The 22,767-nt window shown below is 38.6% G+C and overlaps 1 protein-coding gene across 1 annotated transcript in view; it reads left to right on the plus strand.

Annotated features, from left to right (window-relative positions):
* The window catches only part of PRDM5 (PR/SET domain 5), a 207,029-nt gene that overhangs the window by 84,939 nt on the left and 99,323 nt on the right, over nucleotides 1–22,767 (plus strand). The window contains exon 4 of the mRNA XM_057706946.1: nucleotides 20,322–20,496. Coding sequence (XP_057562929.1) covers nucleotides 20,322–20,496 — 175 coding nt within the window. The remainder of the gene's footprint in view (nucleotides 1–20,321; nucleotides 20,497–22,767) is intronic.

The raw sequence follows: 22,767 nt of genomic DNA on the forward strand, positions 1-22,767 counted from the left end.
TTGGTTTTAAGCATTCAGGCTTCTCTTTTCAAAATCTTTCCCTATTGATCCCATATTCCCTTCCAGCAGGGATCCTTTCTCCTTTCCTGAATTGTCCATATGCTGGGTCTCCATTTTTATCACCACCAATACACTCCTCAGCCCACACTGACCAGGCCTCTGCACCCCTCAGCCTTGCAGTGGTTCTCTCTCATGTCACCACTGCCCTGCAGGTCACTAAGTCACTTGAGGCTTTTTGGATCTCCTTTTGCTAGATCTTTGCAGCAGCGTTAGATTAGGTGTTGTCGACAAGTCTCTCTATCCTGAAACTTCTCTTCCTTTGGCTTCTCTGAAACCACCTAGCCAGTCTTTCTTCCTCCCTCCTTCTCTCCCCTTCTCTCTCTTTTTCTTCTTTTCTTTCTTTTTCCCTTCCTTCCTTTCTTTCTTTTTTTCTTTCTCAGCTTACACTTTTTGCCACCTATTAAGTGTCTGAGTTCCTTCCATTTGCTTCACACATGCATTTTCCCTTTGCTAGGTTCTTCCTATTTGTGTCCTTCAAATCTGAGCTAAATTATCACATTACCAGGAAGCCATCCTTGAACGCTGGAGGAGGTGAGCTCTCTCCATTACATACTCCACTACCACCATGTTCCTCTCTGTTCTCACACTCATCAAGTCATTTTCCATTTCTTTGGTGGTTGATTAATGGCAAACTCCACTCCCAGTCTGTAAGCTCTTTGAGGGTAGACACTGTATCTGTTTCATTTCACTACATGATACTTAGTCCTTGCATAATTCTTGGTATGTAAAGTGCTCAAAAAATTCTTTTTTTTCAAATAAATTACTTCTCTCTCTCAGAAGTGTTTATTTTAGTTAAAATACAAACTGATGTCTAGGTCAATATATTTTCTTTGACCAGAAGGTATTTCAAATGTACTTTAGATTTTTCATATAGATTCTATTGTAGCAGTATAACAAACATCTTAAATTTTAAGTTTGATTTTATTAGGGTTCTCCAGAGAAACAGAACCAATAGTGTGTGTGTGTGTGTGTGTGTGTGTGTGTGCGTGCGCGCGCGTTTGTATATATATAAAGAGATTCCTTATAAGGCATTGGCTCGCGTGATTGTGGAGGGTGACGAGTCCCAAGAGCTGCAGGGTGAGTCAGCAAGCTGGAGACTGGGGAGCCCATTCTATTTCCTGTCTACGTCTGAAGCCCTGAGAACTAGGATAATCAATGGCATAGCTCAAATCTGAGGGCCCTTAGGCTTGAGACACAGGAAGAGCTGATGTTTCAGCTTGAGTCCAAAGGCAGGAAAAAGCCAATGTCCCACTTTGAAGGCAGTCAGGCAGGGGGAAATCTTACTCCCTGGCAGGTCAGCCTTTATTCTGTTCAAACCTTTTACGGATTACATGAGGCCCACCCACACTGTGAAGGGCAGTCTGCTTTCCTCAGTCTACTGATTCACGTTAAACTCTTCCAGCAACACTCACACCAGCACACCCAAAATAATGTTTGACCACGTATCTGGGCATCCTGTGGTCCAGTCAAGTTGACACATGAAATATACCATCACATTGATCAAATGAACAAATATCTTATAGATTTCTACTTGCAATCTTTTTTCTGTCACATCAGCCTGATGTAGTTGCCTGTAATTTTCCTCAAATGCTGCAATTCACAGGGCATGTTTATAATCTGTGCCTAACTTTTCAGTCCTTCTACATGTTGAAGCTGCTTTTCCTGTCTAGTTTTCTGCAGCTTTCCTGTAATACCCAATGCTCTAGCGAGGTTTGTTCTTTTCATAGCTCAAATATACCCTCTGTGATGCTGTGACTTTGCTGGTGTGGTTTTCCCTACTTTAATAAACCCATTTCCTCATGATCTTATCTTGTCCAAAACCTATCCAGCTTGTGAATTTCAAATGCTGTTGTGAAACTACCTCCCAAAATTCTACAGCTGCTACTATCTGTACAACTGTCTTGGCCCTTTTTGCTCTTTACTGTAATTTAACCAATTTGTGCTGTTTCCACTGAGAGCGTTTAAAGCCCTTCAGGGCAGGAGCAAGTATGGGTATTGTGAGTGTGAGTGTTCTGAAGTACTGTGCACATTATGTGCTACAGTAAATGTGTTGAATGAAGATTCAGTTTCTTTAATAGATTTTTGAATTAACTCTAAGTATGTTGAGTGGGGGAGGCTTGGCCTGACTGGTCTTCTTTCTAGGGAGCACATCTGCCTGTCTAATTTGTTCTCTTATTTTAGTTGGTTAAAGTATTCCCAACTGTTGGCTAACTTTTGAATTCTTAAGAATTTGTTAGGATTGGGAAATGGACTCCACAACCCTTTTTTGTAGTGCGTTTCACTTTCCTGAATGACATTCTTGCTTTTACTGTCTTATTAATTCAAAAAGAAATTACAGTTTTTTTTCCCCTCTTAGTTCAATTCAGCAGATCCTTTGTTGACAACCTTCAGTGAGCAAGGTGTTGTATCAGTATTGAGATTCATTCGAAGAGGAATACAATAGAGAGCTTGCTCTCAGGGAGCTGAGAGTCTTTGGGGAAGGGAGGAGACAGAAGGGAGAGGTCTGTGCTTAGCTAATGCTTATGCAATTGAGAATAATGACTGTTTGGTGGGTGATCATTTATATGTAATATGGGTAAATAGTCTCTTCTCCTGTGCAGTTTACAGCCCAGTTAGGGATACAGCTAAATAAATACAGATCAAGGTGGTAAATACTTTGAGAGGGCCAGCATAGATGGTTAGGGAGAAACGTTTGGGGGACCTATAGCTCTGGCTTGCTTATATAAACATTTGGTTGAAACTCTTTTTTCTGATGTGATATGGACCAGTACGTGGTCAATTAATAGGAAAAGTTTGTCCTAGTAGGGACCATAGAATTGATATTTCAACCATTTTATTTTAACTTGTTTTAGAAATATACATTTATTTGCCAGTTTTTTGATCTGTGATTGAGCCCTTTTTGACTCTGCATTTAGGTTCTCTTGCTAGAGTTTGCTGCCATATTTTTGTTTTGTAACCACTCTGTATAGTATCCAGTTATACTAAAAGACCCAAAGGTAGGCCTGTAAAAAAACTGTCAAGTTACACAAAGCAAAGCAATTATAAAAGATGGGAGGAGATCATAAAACTAGAAGGATTCTGCACTCAGGTTGCTTTGCAAGAGTCTTTCCAAAATCTTCAGTTGATTTTCTTAGAAACTATTGAATTTTTTCTGACTCATATATTATTGCTGTAAGTAATGTTTGGCTAAGTTACATAATTACGGTAATTTGTACTAGTAGCATAAACAGGTGTGGGAACAAACACTACTGACCCTTGGGAGTCAAGCAGGCAAGTCAAGTGATAAGGACAGAAGTGTGCAGGCAAACCAGGGAGCAGGCTGCTGACTGAGAGGACTTGGCCTTGGGCATCATTCGGCAGATTTTAGGATATGCAGAGTGTCAGGTAAATCTGAGAATCATTTAATTGAAGGTCATTTAAAAGAGTTTCTAATATAAAATAAAGCAAAAAAGGAAATGAAATTTTGCCATTTGCAGCAACATGGGTGGACTTGGATGGCATTATGCAAAGTGAAATAAGTCAGACAGAAAGACAAATACTGCATGTTACCACTTATATGTGGAATCAAAAAAAAAAAAAAAAAGCCCAACAAACTAGTGAATATAACAACGAAAAAAAGCACTCACAGATAAAGAGAACAAACTAGTGGTTACCAGTGAAGAGAGAGGGGGAGAGGTGGGGGAGTAGAAAGTATAAACCATTTGGGTGTAAGATAGGCCCCAGGATGTATTGTACAACACCGGGAGTATTGCCAGTGTTTTGCAATAATGTAAATGGAAAGTAACCTTTAAACGCAGTATATAAAAAATAGAGCAAATGTATTGTAGGAACACAGTATGCCTTTTAATCCCTTTTATATAAAATAGCTACCCTATTCTCCGTAGCATTATCTTATTGTAAAATTTCTTGGCCTGTCAATATTGTTAACTTACCTTTAAATAAAATAGCTGAAGTATAGGTTTATTTTTTCCTCCTGTGAAGAGCCAGTTTCTTAACATCACATCACTTCTTTTCTATATAGTAAATTTTTCTTCTTATTCTTCTCGTCTTTTCTGTTGACTTTTTTCCTCTATGATGTCAGATTTGTTTCTTATGATGCTTCAGACATTACTATCTTTGCTTGAACTCCTCAAAGAAAGATATGTATATATATTAGTGATTTGTAATTGATATTCTTTGCTTATAGATTTGATTTTTTGTTTAATAGAACATCCCGTTCCTAGGAATTATATTAAATTTTTTTCTTGCTGTGTGGGTAATTATGAGTTGTGATTAGAAAAGAGACAATTTGGTTTGCATTTGTCTTCATTTTACTTATAGGCCCTTTAATGCACTTTAAATAAGAAATTAGCTTATACTGCACTATTCACTATTTTAAATACTATTTTCCTTGATTGCAAGATGTTTTCTTGTTACACTCAAAATAATTTTTAAAAATGTCATTTTGCTTATTGTATCAGTCAACTTTTGCAAAGAAAACTGCTCTGACAAACAACCCTAAACTCTTAGTGATTTTTAGCCACAAAGATTTATTTCTTGTTCACACAAGTGTGGGCTGCTGGAAGCTGCAATTCTGTCCACAGCTCGATTCCACATGGTGTCTGAAGGAACAGCCCTTATCAGGGACATGCATTTTCATGACAGAGGGGAAAGAGCAGTGACCCAAACATGTGATGACTCTGAAAGCTTTTCCTTGGACATGGTTCACTTTGCTTCTAATCACATTTCCTGGGTCAGCGCAAGTCACCTGGTCAAACTTGATACAGCGGAGAAAAGAAGGCGGCGAAGTAGAGAGACGTGGAGTGCATCCCTCTCCACAGATGCATTGGGAATGCACGGAAGGACGCAGTAATTCCCACAGAGAACCAGCTGAACACCAGCAGACGGCCTCGGACACCAGAAAAGACCTCGGGGAGCCCGACATAGCCGGTAGGGAGGCATCTACAACGGCTCAAAGAGGGTGAAGTGGCGGAGCTGTGGCAGACAGGAGGGAGTGAGAAACACACGGAGGGTCCGCAGTGCAGCTCAGCGTTCCCAGACGGAGACGTCAATCCGTGGCTGAACGGAGGGTCCGGGAGCGGGAGCGTGGGAACCGGAGAGCTGGTTCAGGGTGAGAAACATTGTTGCCGGTAGGGTGACGGACTGAGAGGACAGGAGGGAGGAGGTCCGCGGCGAGGAGTGCCCGTCCCTGAGAGCTGCCCGGCCATGATGGCGGCTGGAGGCTGCCGAGAGGGAAAAAAAAAAAAAAAAAAACAGCAGCAACAAAAAAAAAAATCCAAGAGGGGCCCAACTCTAAGACTTTCTGTTTTACGCCTGAGCCACCGGCATCCCTCTGCAACAGGCACCTCCAAGCCTGACTGAAACAACAGTGTGCCACTGCTCACTCACTCCCAGGAGAAGGAGCCACTATTGCACCCTCTCCCTCCCCACACACCAACGCTTACAGACGAACAATAAAGGAACCTCTGCTGGTCACAGAATAACGCAAAAAAACCCAAGGTGAGGAGAAGGACACTTACAGCTGAGACACTAAGGAAACAGAAATAGTAGTATCAATACCTATTGAACTGGTCCATTCTGGGATCAGTTCTGGATTTTTTTTTTTTTTCTTTCTCTGTCTCTCTCTTTTTTTTTTTTTCTTTATTAAGTACGATCTTAGCCCTAAGGGATCTACAAGTTTTATAACATAATTTTTTAATGATACTTTTTATTCTTTTTTTTTTTTTTTTTTTTGCCTTTTTATATACTTCTATATCTAGCTAAGTTTTTGGTAGTACGGACAATATATCTCTCATACTTTCCTTTCATCCCTATCTTTTATACATTTCTATTCCTTTCTTTTTATTTGCATATTTCCAACCACATTACACTCTTCTGTTCCCCTTTCTTCCAGCCTTTTTAAGTTTATTTTATCTTAACATACGTATAAGCAACACTATCGGTCTGCTCAGACTCCTTGCTCTATTCTCCAGATGACGCACTGCCTTGGTATTTAATATTAGGCTTTTGTCTTTATCTTAGTTCTTAGTACAGTTGTCTAATTACATTCTGAGACTCTCCATTCTCTCTGGTGGTACTCTGGCTCTTTTCTGTATTTGATCCTAGCTTACAAAATCTCCCTGGATTAATGTTTGTATGTGTAAGGTGTTATTTGTTTGTTTGTTTGCTTTTGCTTTTGTCTCTGATGTGTTCTGTTTCAGTTGTCAATTTCTGTTGGGTTTCTCTTTGAATATCTGATAGCACACTGGGGTTCTGTCAGGTCTTTCTAGAGCCTTATGTCCTAATGGATTCAGTAATTGTGTGTCTTATACATGTATGTGTTTCCTAGACTTAATATTTGTTTAATCCAATACTTGGACATTAGTCTGAGACTTGGACAGTCTTCTATAAACACCTCTATCGCCAGGACAAGCAACCCCAAAATTTTGGACAACCATGAGGAAACAAAGAAACCCCATGCAGGCAAAGGAGCAGGAAAAAACCCCACAAGACCAAATAAATGAGGAGGAAATAGGAAAAATGCCTGAAAAAGAATTTAGAGTAATGATAGTAAAAATGATACAAAATCTCGATAACAAAATAAAGTACAAGAAACAGTTCATAAGAACTCAGAAAAACAAACAGCAATGGATGACAAAATAACTGAAATTAAAAATACTCTAGATGCTATAACCAGCAGAATGACTGAGGCAGAAGAACGAATAAGTGAGTTGGAAGATAGAATGGGGGAAATAAACGCCACAGAGCAGGAAAAAGAAAAAAGAATAAAAAGAATAGAAGACAGTCTCAGAGACCTCAGTGATAACATTAAGCGTACCAACATTCGAATTATAGGCATCCCAGAAGAAGAAGAAAACAAGAAAGGGTCTGAGAAAATATTTGAAGAGGTTATAGTGGAAAACTTCCCCAACATGGGAAAGGAAATAATTAACCAAGTCCCAGAAGCACAGAGAGTCCCATACAGAATAAACCCGAGGAGAAATACACCAAGACACATATTAATCAAACTAACGACAATTAAACACAAAGAAAAAATATTAAAAGCAGCAAGAGAAAAGCAACAAACAACATATAAGGGAAAACCCATAAGAATAACAGCTGACCTTTCTACAGAAACTCTGCAGGCCAGAAGGGAATGGCAGGATATCCTGAAAGTCCTGAAAGAGAGAAACCTACAGCCAAGAATACTCTACCCAGCAAGAATCTCATTCAGATTTGAGGGAGAAATCAAAAGCTTTCCAGACAAGCAAAAGTTCAGAGAATTCAGCACCACCAAACCAGCCTTACAACAAGTGCTAAAGGAACTTCTCTAAGTAGGAAACACAAGAAAAGGAAAACACCTACAAATATAAACCCAAAACAATTAAGAAAATGGTAATTGGAACACACATGTCAATAATCACTTTAAATGTACATGGATTAAATGCTCCAACCAAAAGACACAGACTGGCTGAATGGATCCAAAAACAAGACCCTTCTCTATGCTGCCTACAAGAAACCCACTTCAGACCAAGGGATACATATAGACTGAAAGTAAAGGGATGGAAAAAGATATTCCATGCAAATGGAAGTCCAAAAAAAGCTGGAGTAGCAATACTCATATCAGACAAATTAGACTTGAAAGTAAAGACTATTAAAAGAGACAAGGAAGGACACTCCATAATGATCAAGGGATCCATCCAAGAAGAACATATCACAACGGTAAATATCTATGCCCCCAATATAGGAGCACCTCAATACATAAGGCAAATGCTAACAGCTATAAAAGGGGACATCGACAGTAACACAATAATAGTGGGAGACTTGAACACCCCACTTACATCAATGGACAGATCATCCAAACAGAAAATAAATAAAGACACACAAGCTTTAAATGACACATTAGACCATCTCGACTTAATTGATATTTATAGGACATTCCATCCAAAAATGACAGACTACACTTTCTTCTCAAGGGCACACGGAACATTTTCCAGGATAGATCACATCTTGGGTCACAAATCAAACCTTGGCAAATTCAAGAAAATTGAAATCATATCAAACATCTTCTCAGACCACAATGCCATGAGACTAGATATCAATTACAGGAAAAAAACTGCAAAAAATACAAACACATGGAGGCTAAACAATTCACCCTTAAACAACCAAGGAATCACTACAGAAATCAAAGAGGAAATCAAAAACTATCTAGAAACAAATGACAACGAAAACACAACAACCCAAAACCTATGGGACGCAGCAAAAGCAGTTCTAAGAGGGAAGTTTATAGCAATACAGTCCTACCTTAAGAAACAAGAAAATGATCGAATAAACAACCTAACCTTACACCTCAAACAACTAGAGAAAGAAGAACAAAGAAACCCCAAAGTGAGCAGAAGGAAAGAAATCATAAAGATCAGAGCAGAAATAAATGAAAAAGAAAGGAAGGAAACCATAGCAAAAATAAATAAAACTAAAAGCTGGTTCTTTGAGAAGATTAACAAAATAGATAAACCATTAGCCAGACTCATCAAGAAAAAAAGGGAGAAGACACAGAGCAACAGAATTAGAAATGAAAAAGGAGAAGTCACAACAGACACCTCAGAAATACAAAACATCATGAGAGACTACTACAAGCAACTATATGCCAATCAATTGGATAACCTGGAAGACATGGATACATTCTTAGGAAAATACAATCTTCCAAGACTGAACCAGGAAGAAATAGAAACCATGAACAGACCAATCACAAGTACAGAAATTGAGGCAGTGATGAAAAATCTCCCAACACACAAAAGCCCAGGACCAGATGGGTTCACGGGCGAATTCTATCAAACATTTCGAGAAGAGCTAACACCTATCCTTCTCAAACTCTTCCAAAATATTGCAGAAGGCGGGACACTCCCAAACTCATTCTATGAGGCTACCATCACCCTGATACCAAAACCAGGCAAAGATGTCACAAAAAAAGAAAACTACAGACCAATATCACTGATGAATATAGATGCAAAAATCCTCAACAAAATACTAGCTAACAGACTGCAACAGCGCATTAAAAAAATCATACACCATGATCAAGTGGGGTTTATCCCTGGGATGCAAGGATTCTTCAATATACGCAAATCAATTAACATGATACATCATATCAACAAATTGAAGGATAAAAACCATATGATCATCTCAATAGATGCAGAAAAAGCTTTTGACAAAGTTCAACATCCATTTATGATAAAAGCTCTCCAGAAAATGGGCATAGAAGGAAATTACCTCAACATAATAAAAGCCATATATGACAAACCAAAAGCCAACATCGTTCTCAATGGGGTAAAACTGGAAGAATTCCCTCTAAGAACAGGAACAAGACAAGGGTGTCCACTCTCACCACTATTATTCAACATAGTTTTGGAAGTTTTAGCCACAGCAATCAGAGAAGAAAAAGAAATAAAAGGAATCCAAATTGGAAAAGAAGTAAAATTGTCACTCTTTGCAGATGACATGATATGATATATAGAAAACCCTAAAGACTCTACCAGAAAACTGCTAGCACTAATTGATGAGTTTAGTAAAGTAGCAGGATACAAAATTAATGCACAGAAATCTCTTGCATTCCTATACACTAACAACGGAAGAGCAGAAAGAGAAATTAAGGAAACTCTCCCATTCACCATTGCAACCAAAAGAATAAAATACCTAGGAATAAACCTGCCTAAGGAGGCAAAAGATCTGTATGCAGAAAACTTTAAGACATTGATGAAAGAAATCAAAGATGACACAAACAGATGGAGGGACATACCATGTTCCTGGATTGGAAGAATCAACATCGTGAAAATGACTGTACTACCCAAAGCAATTTACAGATTCAATGCAATCCCAATCAAATTACCAATGGCATTTTTCACAGAACTAGAGCAAGACATCTTACGATTTGTATGGAAATGCAAAAGACCCCGAATAGCCAAAGCAATCTTGAGAAGGAAAAATGGAGTTGGTGGAATCAGGCTTCCTGACTTCAAACTATACTACAAGGCCACAGTGATCAAGACAGTATGGTATTGGCACAAAAATAGAAAGGGTGATCAATGGAATAGAATAGAGAACTCAGAAGTAAGCCCAAACACATATGGGCACCTTATCTTTGACAAAGGAGGCACGAGTATACAATGGAAAAAAGACAGCCTCTTCAATAAGTGGTGCTGGGAAAATTGGACAGCAACATGTAAAAGAATGAAATTAGAACACTACCTAACACCATACACAAAAATAAACTCCAAATTGATTAAAGACCTACATGTAAGGCCAGACACTATCAAACTCCTCGAGGAAAACATAGGCAGAACACTCTATGACATCCATCAAAGCAAGATCCTTTTTGACCCACCTCCTAGAATCAGGGAAATAAAATCAAGAATAAACGAATGGGACCTCATGAAACTTAAAAGCTTTTGCACAGTGAAAGAAACCATAAACAAGACTAAAAGGCAAGCCTCAGAATGGGAAAAAATAATTGCCTATGAAACAACGGACAAAGGATTAACCTCCAAAATATACAAGCAGCTCATGCAGCTTAATACCAAAAAAAGCAAATAACCCAATCCACAAATGGGCAGAAGACCTAAATAGACATGTCTCCAAAGAAGACATACAGATGGCCAACAAACACATGAAAAGATGCTCAACATCAGGAATCATCAGAGAAATGCAAGTCAAAGCCACAATGAGGTATCACCTCACCCCGGTCATAATGGCCATCATCAAAACATCTAGAAACAATAAATGTTGGAGAGGGGGTGGAGAAAAGGGAACTCTCCTGCATTGTTGGTAGGAATGTAAGCTGGTACAGCCATTATGGAAAACAGTTTGGAGGTTCCTTAAAAAACTACAAATAGAACTACCATATGATCCAGTCATCCCACTCCTGGGCATATACCCAAAGAAAACCATAATCCCAAAAGAAACTTGTACCATAATGTTTATTGCAGCACTATGTACAATAGCCAGGACATGGGAAGCAACCTAAATGCCCATCAACAAATGAATGGATAAAGAAGATGTGGCATATATACACAATGGAATATTACTCAGCTATAAAAAGGGATGAGATGGAGCTATATGTCATGAGGTGGTTAGACCTAGAGTCTGTCATACAGAGTGAAGTAAGTCAGAAAGAGAAGGACAAATATTGTATGCTAACTCACATATATGGAATCTAAAAATGGTACTGATGAACTCAGTGACAAGAATAAGAACGCAGATACAGAGATTGGACTGGAGAACTTGAGGTATGGGAGGGGGCGGGGGGTGAAGGGGAAGCTGAGACGAAGCGAGAGAGTAGCACAGACATATGTATACTACCAAGTGTAACGTAGATAGCCAGTGGGAAGCTGTTGTATAACAAAGGGAGTCCAACTCGAGGATGGAAGATGCCTTAGAGGACTGGGACAGGGAGGGTGGGGGGGACTCGAGGGAGGGTGGGGGAGGGAGTCAAGGGAGGGAGGGAATACGGGGATATGTGTATAAAAACGATTGAACTTGGTGTACCCCGAAAAAAATAAAAAAAAAATAAAAAACAAACAAACAAAAACTTGATACAGCACACACACCCCCCCCTGCCCCCACAGGCAGCACTCTGAGCCACATGGCCACTTGGTACAGCCCTCCTACTGGAAGGGGAGTGGTGAATAAATTAGAATCCTGGGATCTATTATAGTTATGTCTCATCTTAAGGATTTTTGGTTTTATTGTTAGATCAATATTAATAGATATATTTGGTGAATTTTGCCATGGAAATGATTTTTTTCCCTAGCATTTTTTAATTTAGTGTATGGAGCTCTGTAGAAAGGATGTTGAGACTGACTCAGGATTTTAGTAAGGAGAAGTTAGGTGAAAAGATATTAAGTATGAAACTTTTACTATTTCATTACGTTTCCTTCTTTCCACCTTCATTACTTGTCTCCTACTTCTATGATTATTGAGTAGAAATTCAACTCCCCGCCTCCGCCACTGGTATAGATCGTTTGAATTTGTAAGACCAAGAATTGTTTTGAGGATATTTCCTTTTGTGTTGATTACCCATCAGTCGTCTTAGCTAGATAGTCTGGATTTTCACAGCTTATTACCTTTTCAATACAAGGAATTGGGTCTTAGCCAATTTCAGAATCATGGTTTTTCTTACATAGTCCACATGTGGACAGCAGTCTGCCAACAAATAAACAAAAACCAAGTTAAGTTATAGACAGATGCAGCTGAAATACCAAGTCACCCATGGCCTCTTCTGTAGTTATGTTTATTCGCACACAGTGAGGATTAGTATTTCCTCACAAAACAAGAGACAGTTACTTTTGCTGTTTTGAAATAGCAGAACTGAACCTCAAATGCATGAGTTCAGGAAATCTCTCCTAGTGAGGCATGGTACTTCAGAAGATTCAATAGGCAAATTGTCAGAGAAAGTCGAGGTTTATAAGTAACGTCGGATGTTGAAGGGAGATAGGAAATTTAGTTACATCTGCTGGATATCCAGGAGTAAATGTTTTGAGACAGTGTTAGAATCAGAAAGGATTAGACTGGAAGGCATGTTTAGTTTATTTGGTCCTAACTATAGCCACAGTACAGAAGCAGTCACATTGATAAAATCTTATCAAGTGATGGCTTACGTTATCTGATGTAATTTCCAAGGAAGGACCCTCTAACCTCACAAGATGGTCTATTCCAGCTTTTCCTTGACATCCCAGTCAAATGGTTCTCTCAATTCCACACCAACATTCCTTCCAGTAGAGTGAGGCCCGAGAGGAAAAGCAATGGATCACATCAGCCTGTAGGCATATTTTTCCCTTCACATTCATTAACTCAGTTCTCATAAAGATGAGTTTATTTCACTTGTGCGTGAATCCAGCTCTAGAAGGAATAAGATAATAAGTTCACCTCTATCATTTTCCAGAGGTGATGGGAGACTTGCCCAAGGGGAAAGAGCCCAAGAGCAGGAAAGCAAAGCCCTCTTTTGACTCCTGATTAAATATTCTTCCTTTGATTACTACATATAATTTGATACTCTAAGAATATATTGAAATCAGATGTAGATAGTTGGTGGAATGTAGTTTTTTCCTGTATGTGAGATTGAGGCAACATAGTATACATTGGGTGCAGGCAAATACTGTTTGATTCCACCTATACCAGGTACCTAGAATAGTCAAATTCGTAGAGTCAGACAGTAACTTGTAGATGCCAGGGGCGGGGGTGGGGAGAAGGAATGGGGAGTTAGTGTTTAATGGGGACAGAGTTTCAGTTTAGGAAGGTGAAAAACTCAGGAGATGGATGATGGTGAGAGGTGTACAACAATGTGAGTGTACTTGGTGCCACTAAACTTTACAGTTAAATATGGTTAAAATAGTATGTTTTACATTATGTGACTTTTACCACAATAAAAAAACGTAAGCAAACCATAGTAAATAATAGGCTCTGAGGCCAGTGTCTGACCAAAAAAAGAAAATTATTTTGTGAGTCATTGAAAGATAAAGAGAACAAATGCCCTTTAGCCATTAAATGCGTAGGGTTATTTTAGGCTCATTTTGGAAATATTTTATTCAGTAAAATTGAAATTGTAGCTGCATAGATTAACTCTGCTTCATTCCTGCCTTAGTCACGCCCGTTCTTCTCATGGTTCTAGTTCTGACCTCGGGTTTTAGACAGACTCTAGGATTTACTGTGTGTGATTCTTTACAATTTATGTCTCATCTCTGAGCCTCAGTTTTTCCATATGTAGCATGTGGGCTGGTTGGAGGAGTTCTTGTTGGAGATGGGACCGTGATGCTAGCCATCTCCTAAGTGCCTGCAGTCTTCTAGATACACTTTATGTATTTTGTATTTTTAAATCATCAAAACAGCTCTTTGAGGTAGATGTTATGGTTCTATTTTATAGATTAGGAAGCTGAGACTGAGAGAAGGTAAGATAACCTTTCCTAAGAATGTATAGCTAATAAGTTGTATATTAGAATCCCAAGTAAAGTTTGACTCCAAAGAAAAGTCTCTCTGCCCATTGTACCTGGACATTTCCATCCATATCTCACAAGGTTACTGTGAAGATCTGATGAAAATAAAGTACATGAAAAAGGTTAGAAAACTGCAAAGTGCTATGTCAGTGTGAGAGGTTATTTCTTCTAAGTGTTCTTAGCCACTTATCAGAAATTAGCAGTAAGGTCCAAGGCATAAATAAGTCTAGGGCTATTATTTTTTCTGCTTTATGGATGAGGAAATTGAGGCCCACGGGGATAAGGAAGATGCCCACATAGCCAGGAAGTGGCAGAATAGTATTAGTTCCTAGAGCCCATGTACTCCTCTCTGGCTTCTTGCTGGGAGTGGGGGCTGGGATTCCTTTGCCCATGGACTGATTCCTGTGGTGGAACTCCCCAGCCAGTGTGCTAAGCTACCCTGGTAAGCGAAGAATAGGTTACTAGTGTGGGATGAGATATTGATATTGACGACAGTATTTTTATTTAAGACCCCTTACACTAAGTTAACCCATTAAAAATTCATGACAGTTGAATACGTCTGTTTATATGGCTATCCTTCTATACTTTCTGAATTCAGAAATGATTGTTTTAGTGCTTACGAATTTTGAGGGAGCCCTCTGCCTCAGGAGAGTGCTCTGCAGTGGCCATACCACGTGGCACTACCTCTGACTTACCTCTTGAATCATCCCAGCCAGATTATTGCTTTTTTCTGGACTTGTTTGTCTTCATTACCTAACTTTGTTTCAAAAACGCTGACAATCAGGATATTCAGAGATGTTTTTGTGTGTATAAATTTGCATGTAAATCTGAATTCCACGTGTGATGTTATCAAAGTGATGAATCAAATAAAACCCAAGCCATGACTGTTTTTTTTCACCTTTCTTAAAAGGAACATATAAGAATTCTACTATGTTTTTCTTATCAGAATGCATTGGCTGTCCAGAGAAAGAGCTTTGCTAGTAATAGTTCATTATCTAAAATAATTTTTTTTCCCGTTGGAATTTTGAATGACCTTTACTTCGCAGATTTGTTGAAGAATAGTAAATAGCTTTAGAGAATTCTCTGGTAGTCCATGGTTGGAACTCCATCTTTCACTGCCAAAGGCCTCGGTGTGATCCCTGGTTGGGGATCTAGGATCTAGCAGGCTGAGTGGTGTGGACACACACACACACACACACACACACACACACACACACACACAATTGAATAGTTATTAGCTTTAAGACAGCTGAATGGACTACTACTCTTGTATTAGGGAAGAACCACATGAAAATAATTTATACATACAGGGAAGAGACATATTTAAAGATAATATATTTAAAGTTTGTATTTTAGTTTGAATCCTTAAGAGTTATTATGAAATAGAGTAACATCTGTGAACGCTTGAGGGAAAACTTCATCACCTTGTACTCCTCCTTGACCCTTCTCCTCTTCTCACACTCCATATAGTCTGTCAGGAAATGGTGTCAGCTTTCTCTTCTGATCATACTCAGAATCTGATTACTTCTCACCATCACCATTTCCCTGACATAATCCTCCCATGTCACCACTATTCGTGACCTAGATTACTGTAACAGCCTCCCACCGAAAGTAAATGAAGGAAAATATTAGTGAACTTTTTACTAATAAGTGCTTTTCTTCTGTAGACACAAGCATATGAGTGTTCTCTTTTACTATGCATTATTTGTAAAATATTGAGCAGCTATTATGAGTGTAGCTTATGCTGTGGGAGATACGTGGCAATTCTTGTTCACTTCCTTGAGGAAACCATCTTTGGGGAGACAAGAGGAACACCTATTTGAATGTCGTTGATTACGTGAATTAAAAGACAAAAACTGCGGAAATAAATTACAAGTAAGTGTCCAATTGAAGAACTCTTGGAATCTACATGAATTTAGTAGATGCGAAAAGGTTTCACGGAGGATGAATATGAGCTGTGTCTTAGACGATGCTGAAGCGTTATAGCAGCGAGTCCAGGTGGCATCTTTGCAGGCATACTAAGGAGAAATGAGCTCAGTGTTTTCTGAGAGGACGTGTACCAGTTGGACTGAAGGACAGAAGGCAGGTTAATTTGGAGGATAGTTGGGGATGAGGGGATGAAGTGTCTTTAGATTACCAGTTGGTAAGCTGTTGGAGCCATATTTGGGGACAGGACTAAGTTCTATATGTTGAGAATTCTGAGCTGTTGGATATGGGGGTAGGGAGAATGGGCCCAGTAAATATTACTGTTAGGAAGTCTTTTTTTTTTTTTTTTTTGGCTGTACCGCATGGTATGTGGAATCTTAGTTCCCACACCAGGGATTGAACCCGTGCCCCCAGCAGTGGAAGCACCGAGTCTTAACCACTGGGGACCCCAGGGAAGTCCCAGGTAATCTTAAGGAGAGCTTAGAATGTGGTTTTGGAGAACATGATGGGTGTAGCTAGAGTGACCGACTGTCCTGGTTTGCCCAGGACTCTCTCATTTTCAGCACTGAAAACCGCATGTTGTGGAAACCCATCAGGGAAAGCAGATGGTTGATCACTTAAGGTATAGTATAGTTCAGACAACCAATTGGTATCTGAGGTCCAAACCAGAGTAAAACATTAGCACGTTAGCAAGTGAACAGAGCATGACAGTCAGAAATGCAGAGCATTTCAGGGCCCTGGTAGGCAGGCAGTGGAGTTGAATTATATTTTGACTGACAGCAGTTTGGCCAAATGAAATTTAGCATTGTCATAGCAACTTTGTTTATGTGACAGTCTAATTGAAACAGATTTTGAAAAATGGATATTTTAATCACTGGCTTTCAAGTTTTGATTAATAATAATAATAGCAGTGTTTATCATTAATGAAAACTTATGGCAGGCACTTTGCTGGATTTTACAAATATTCTCACCTTTAATCCTCACGGCCAGCCTATGAGATGGGCAGCACTATTTTCTCCATTTTATAGATGAGGAAACTGGTGGTTTGAGGGATTAAGCTGTTTGCTGCTCAGTTACACAGCTAATTAATCATAGAAGAGAACTTGAACCCTGGCCAACCCAAAGCTCTTAGTCTCTATGTAATACCTGGTGTCAAGGAACCTGGTTTGTTTATTATTTATTTTTTCCTTTTACTACAAAAGTAACACTTGTTAACTCTAGAAAAATTGAAACACATGGACTAGCAAAAGACTATGCAAAATACAGTTCCCTCTATTTAGAAGCAAAGTCTGTTGCCAGCTTTGTTCATACCTTTTTCTTTCGGGGGCACATTGATATATAGTAGGGTTTTTTCCCTATAAAAATTACATTTGATAAATCTTTTAAAACCAATTGTTAGACATTTATTCTTTTTCAGCTTATTTTGTTGGATGTTTAGGCTGTTGCAGCTTTTTGATACTACCAGTAGCTTACAGTAGACATAATTAGCTGAAGATGATATACAAATAAAATAAAGCAAATGAAACAAGTCTGAAAAACACAAAACATTCCTAATGATGGACAGTAATGCAGGAGATGCGTAACAGTTGTAAAATCAGTCACTCTGTTGTATCTGGATCACCACTACAATGGAAACCAGTGACTGGGGAGTATTTGCTTTTGAACACACCGTGATGTTGAACAGCTTTCTTTCAGTTAACACTGAATTTTCAGCAAAGTCGCCTAGAGCCCATGACAAGAACCATAAGCAGGACCCCAGCCCCCAGGCAAAGTCCCAGGAAGGTGGCTAATCCCTAAAATGTAAATGCAGGGAGCGATTCAGCTACAGAGGAGCTGTGTTCAGAGGAGTAAGCCACAAACCCAATGACCAGAAACCATAGCTGAAATAGAGAGAAGTAAATTTCAGGATCAGAACATTAAAACACTTATCAAAGCTGGAGGTCGTGGCCAGCTTCATGACAACTGGGAGTTGATGCTCAGTTCCAGAGTGTTGGGTCAACGCTATTTAAATCCTCTTGCCAGAGGGAAGGAAGATGGGGCCTGGGATGAGCCTACAGGTGGGGAAAAGAACCCCAGAGAGTTTGAGAGAGCTCCAGAGATTAGAAATCCGGCAGGTTCTGACAATCGGAGGTTTTAAAGAAGGAGCATAATATAATGAAAGGTTGTTGAGTGATTAAATCAGCAAGGAAGCAATTTAAGAGGATACTTCTTAAAACTATTGTGGTGGCAAATGAAAAGGAAGAGGCTCTTGGTCGGGGTATTGGTAGGAATTGTATGTAGAGAGATAGCTAGATATCTCCATGGAGTAATACCTTCCATGACATTCCTCTTCTCATCAAATGTTTGGCATACAGACAGAACACGTACTTGATCCCTGGAGCTTGTAAATGCTGCCATTACTTTTATTAAATTGAAGTTTTAACTGGTATATTAAAATTTTCTTTTATTACAGAACCTGTAAATAGGCATGCTGTGTCTTTTGATTGCAATTTAAGTTAATGCTATCGTGTTTTAAAATTAAAAATTATTATCTTCTCTTGGTGCTCTGAAGGTCATCATAAAATTAATGATTAATATGTTGGAAAGATGTTTCAATTAACTTTCTTGGATATTGATCAGATAACCACTAAGATTTATGATTATTTTCTGAAAGCTTCATTAGGTGAGTCCTTTGTTGCTTTGGGTGACTCTTAGCAAGTAGTTTCCAAACCTTGGAAAGTGCTGCTTCTGAGTTAATTTAAAAAGAAATCTTTCTTTTGCTGAGTGTCCACATTAGTTTTTGTTGTTTTGTTGTTTTTTTTTTGCACTAAGAGAAATAGATATATAGAAGTTAACTGTGTTCTTAATTAGAAATAACTTTTTGTGTTTCTGGAGGTATGAAATTCATGAACTTCCAAGAATGTGCTAAAATATTACAGGAACTTCATTTAATTAACTTCAGCTAATGGTTAGAGGTGCTTCATTGCTTTGAACTTTTGAATCAATCCTCCCTTGCACAGTATTTGATAAGGTGATCATAATTTCTGTCTTGTCCATGGAATTTTCTAATATGTATTGTTTATAAAATTACAAAGTAATCTGTGTTGTAAGAAGAAACTGAAACAGTATTCAGTATAGACTCCTACTTCTCCCAGCCTCAAAATGATAACTTCCTAACAGTTTGATGCATATTTTCCAGTTTTTCGTGGGGTTCTGCTTTTGTATACATACATATATATATACATATATACATTCATTACACGTTTCTCGTCCTCCTCTGTCTCTTCCTCCCTCACCTAAGTGCTGTGATGTTGCCAAAGGAGAGGAGGCTTTGTTCTGTGTTATTTTTTTAATTGGATTTCCCTCCTGGGTGGAGCTTACTGTCCTTGTTCTTTCCCTCACTTGCCCATAGCCATTCAGGTTCTGCTTTGCTTCTTGTTATCCTCAGCAGCCAAACCAGGAGCCCTCCCAGAACAGATCCTCAACTCTGTAAAAGACAGCAGTTCAGGGTGTTTCTCCTGGGAACAGCCAGCTAAGCAGCCCCAGGTCTGGCTTCTCTGGTAATTGGCCCCAGGCCCAGAGGGGTTTCTTGTACTGTTGGTTCCAAGTGTGAAGTTTCTCTGGGGTTTCCTTGGGTTATTCTTTGTAGCATTCCTCTTCTCAGTCTGTTATGGGTTGAGATTTCTTCTACATTAGCAACCCTGGCTTATTTCTTCTTCTAGAATTTTCTAAAACGTGGTGGTATGTTAAGGATGGAAGTTGCTTTCTTCTTTTCTCCGTCATTGTATTGGGATTTAGGTACACGTGACCCAGTCGATGCTTTGAATCTCCCAGGTGCCCAGTCTTTTTTCTATTTCCGGTCCAGGTTTTTGGAGATTCTTTCAGGGTTCATTTGCACGTCCTCTGGTTTGTGTTGTAACTTGAAAGTTTTTTTCTTCTTTCAGTTTTGCATTTTATATTAATCATAATTAAATCATTGGTATCTCATCACTCCCTGGGTTCAGATATGACACCATTACTTAACAGACTTATTTTCTACTGCATTTATGGACCTCCACAAGGTGTTACTGCATAGAGCCAATGAATGATGCAAAATTTAACTTTTAGAATTTAAATAATTATCCTTATTTCATTTGCCTGGTATAAATGTCACTATATTTAATACGTATTTGTATTTTATTTGCCAGGTGACTAAGTATCGTCAGCTTCCTTTTTCAGTGTTCAGATCGATCAGAGATGTAAAAAAAGGAATAGTAACTTTTCATGAGCACATGGTACTCAATGTCTCTTAAAATGACTTCTTAGTTACTATCAGAAACAGATGATTTAGCTTTTTTTATTCTTGAGATATATTGGTCATACAACAGCGTATATTTTTAATTTTCTCCTTCTCAGGAAGGAGAAAACATTTTCTATTTGGCAATTGAAGATATAGAAACAGATACAGAGCTTCTGATTGGCTACCTGGACAGTGACATGGAAGCCGATGAGGAAGAACAGCAAATTATGACAGGGATCAAAGAAGAGGAAGGCGAAAATTCTAAAGGACAATCAACAGCTGGCAGAAAAGGTATCACCTCTACCTGATGGTCCAAGAGAATGAAAGTTCTAGGAGAAATAAAGTGTGAACTGTGCTTGAATTATAATTGCATTATAGTAGGGGGTTCTCAAATAAAGTTAGTTTTTGTCAGAACTCTCAGAGGGTATCCAGTCGTGTGCCTCTCTTCCAGCAGGAAGGGAATGATGGGTTGGGGCGGGTGATGGATGTGCCCTGTAGGCCTGCCAAGGTCAGTGGCAGCTCCCAGCTCTCACTGCTCACAGTGTTGGGTGGCTAGTAAGGAGGACTTTTGTACTCTAGCCCTCAATCTGCCATTCACCCATGTTGTAACTGAGCAAGTCCCTAATTCTGAGACTTTACCTTCTCATCTGCACATGGGGGAAGGTGAGTGCAGAGGTCCTGCTGGGCCCTGTGGGATTATTCCTGGGCTTCATTCATGTTTAAGATTCTTTGAGAATCTGGAGCATCTGGAAATCCTTCTCTGTTCTGATCATAGAGGCCTACAGCGTTGCTGGGTTGTTCTAGTAGGATAACCAAAAATGTGTGAAGACCATAGGTAGGTGCTTAAATCAGCCATGCAACCTAGGAGATAGATGTTACTTGTTGGTCATCTGCCAGGGAATAATTGATTGTTATTAGGGCTTGTTTCTATTGTGTTTTACTTCTGATGGGATTTGAGGGAAATAGGAATGGTGTTACAGGTGTTCCTATTTTGTAAAAGGCTGATATTTACTTTAGAGTATTTTTCAATTTTGGTCAACAAAGCCACTTCAGAAGTGACACTGGTTTCTTTAGTCACTGTGGTATTAGTGTCTTTTATATGAATTTTCTAAGTGTATGTCCTTGGCTGAGAAAGTATGAATATTCCCAGTATTGCCAGATTATGCTCCTGTTTCTTTATTTTAGTTGGAGTATTTCAAAGGAAGATGAGGACAGGCGGTTTTGTCTTTCCAAATATGCATTATGCTGTTTGGAATGTCAGATTTGGGGTGATGGGAATTATTTCTGTATTATTCTGTTTTCTTTATTTTTGTATTTATTTTCAACATTACCCCCAGGGTATGGTATTACTGTGTCCATTATTTTACCTTAAAAATAAGTCTCCTACTTACTTATTACCACCCTGATTTTTCTTTACTTAATTTACAAAATATCAATTTCTATTACTTTTATAAAAAGAATCAACAGACACTTAAACAGATTTTTAGAACGTATGAATCATGCACTTATATTGTTGATATTTTATTTTAGAATTCAGTTTTGTTTATAAAAACAAAATATAAAACCCCCCAAAACAAGCAAAAAACCCCCAAAACAGAAGCAAAACAACCAAACAGCCAGCAAAAGAAACAAAGAATCCACTCAGATGTCAAACAGTGGAGAGTTTGGTTAAATAAGTTATGGAACCTTAAGTTTTAAAAAAATTGACTTGAGAAAATATTAAATGGAAAAAATTAGCAATATATGAAATTACATAAAAAGTATGATCAGAAAGGTAGCTGCTCTTAGACTGTGTGTAAAATATGAATGAATGCACAAGACAAGTCAGGCATGGAAATATATTACAGCAGTTTTCTCTTCATTGTGGGGTTATTAGTGATTTTTATTCTCTTAATATTTTCCGCATCTTTTCTAAATCTAATCTTGGGACTTCCCTGGCAGTCCAGTGGTTACGACTTCACCTTCCAGTGCAGGGGGTGCATATTCGATCCCTGGTCGGGGAGCTAAGATCCCACACGCCTCACGGCCAAAAAACCAAAACATAAAACGGAAGCAATGTGTAACAAATTCAATAAAGACTTTAAAAATGGTCCATATCAAAAAAAAAAAAACTTTAAAAAAATTAATCTTATTTGAGAATCAGAAAAAGTACCTAATTTAAAAAGCGCACTTTGAAAAATTTGGGTAGACAGTCCATATGGGACTGACAGCCAGAGAGACAGTGGCGCCTCACTCCACCTGCTGTAATGAGTGCTGTTTTTATGACCTTGGTCTTTTTTCACATATATGTGAGATTCCCCTTGGTAATTCAGCATAGTTCGCCTTGGATGGGTTTTTCTCTTCTTGCAGCTAAAAGTGAACTCGGGATGACCTGTTTCAGGGAATACTTTGGCTTTCCAATTCAACATTTGTAATAACTCTTTGATGTGAAAAGTTAATGTTACAGGGTAAATTAAAAATTGATTTTGATTTTATATTAATTTGGTGAAACACAAGTTAAATGATTTTAAAAATAATGTATTGTTCTAGTAACAACCTATTCATACTCATAAAGATAATAAA

Source organism: Hippopotamus amphibius, chromosome 13, assembly GCF_030028045.1.
Source record: "Hippopotamus amphibius kiboko isolate mHipAmp2 chromosome 13, mHipAmp2.hap2, whole genome shotgun sequence".
Classification (NCBI taxonomy): Eukaryota; Metazoa; Chordata; class Mammalia; order Artiodactyla; family Hippopotamidae; genus Hippopotamus; species Hippopotamus amphibius.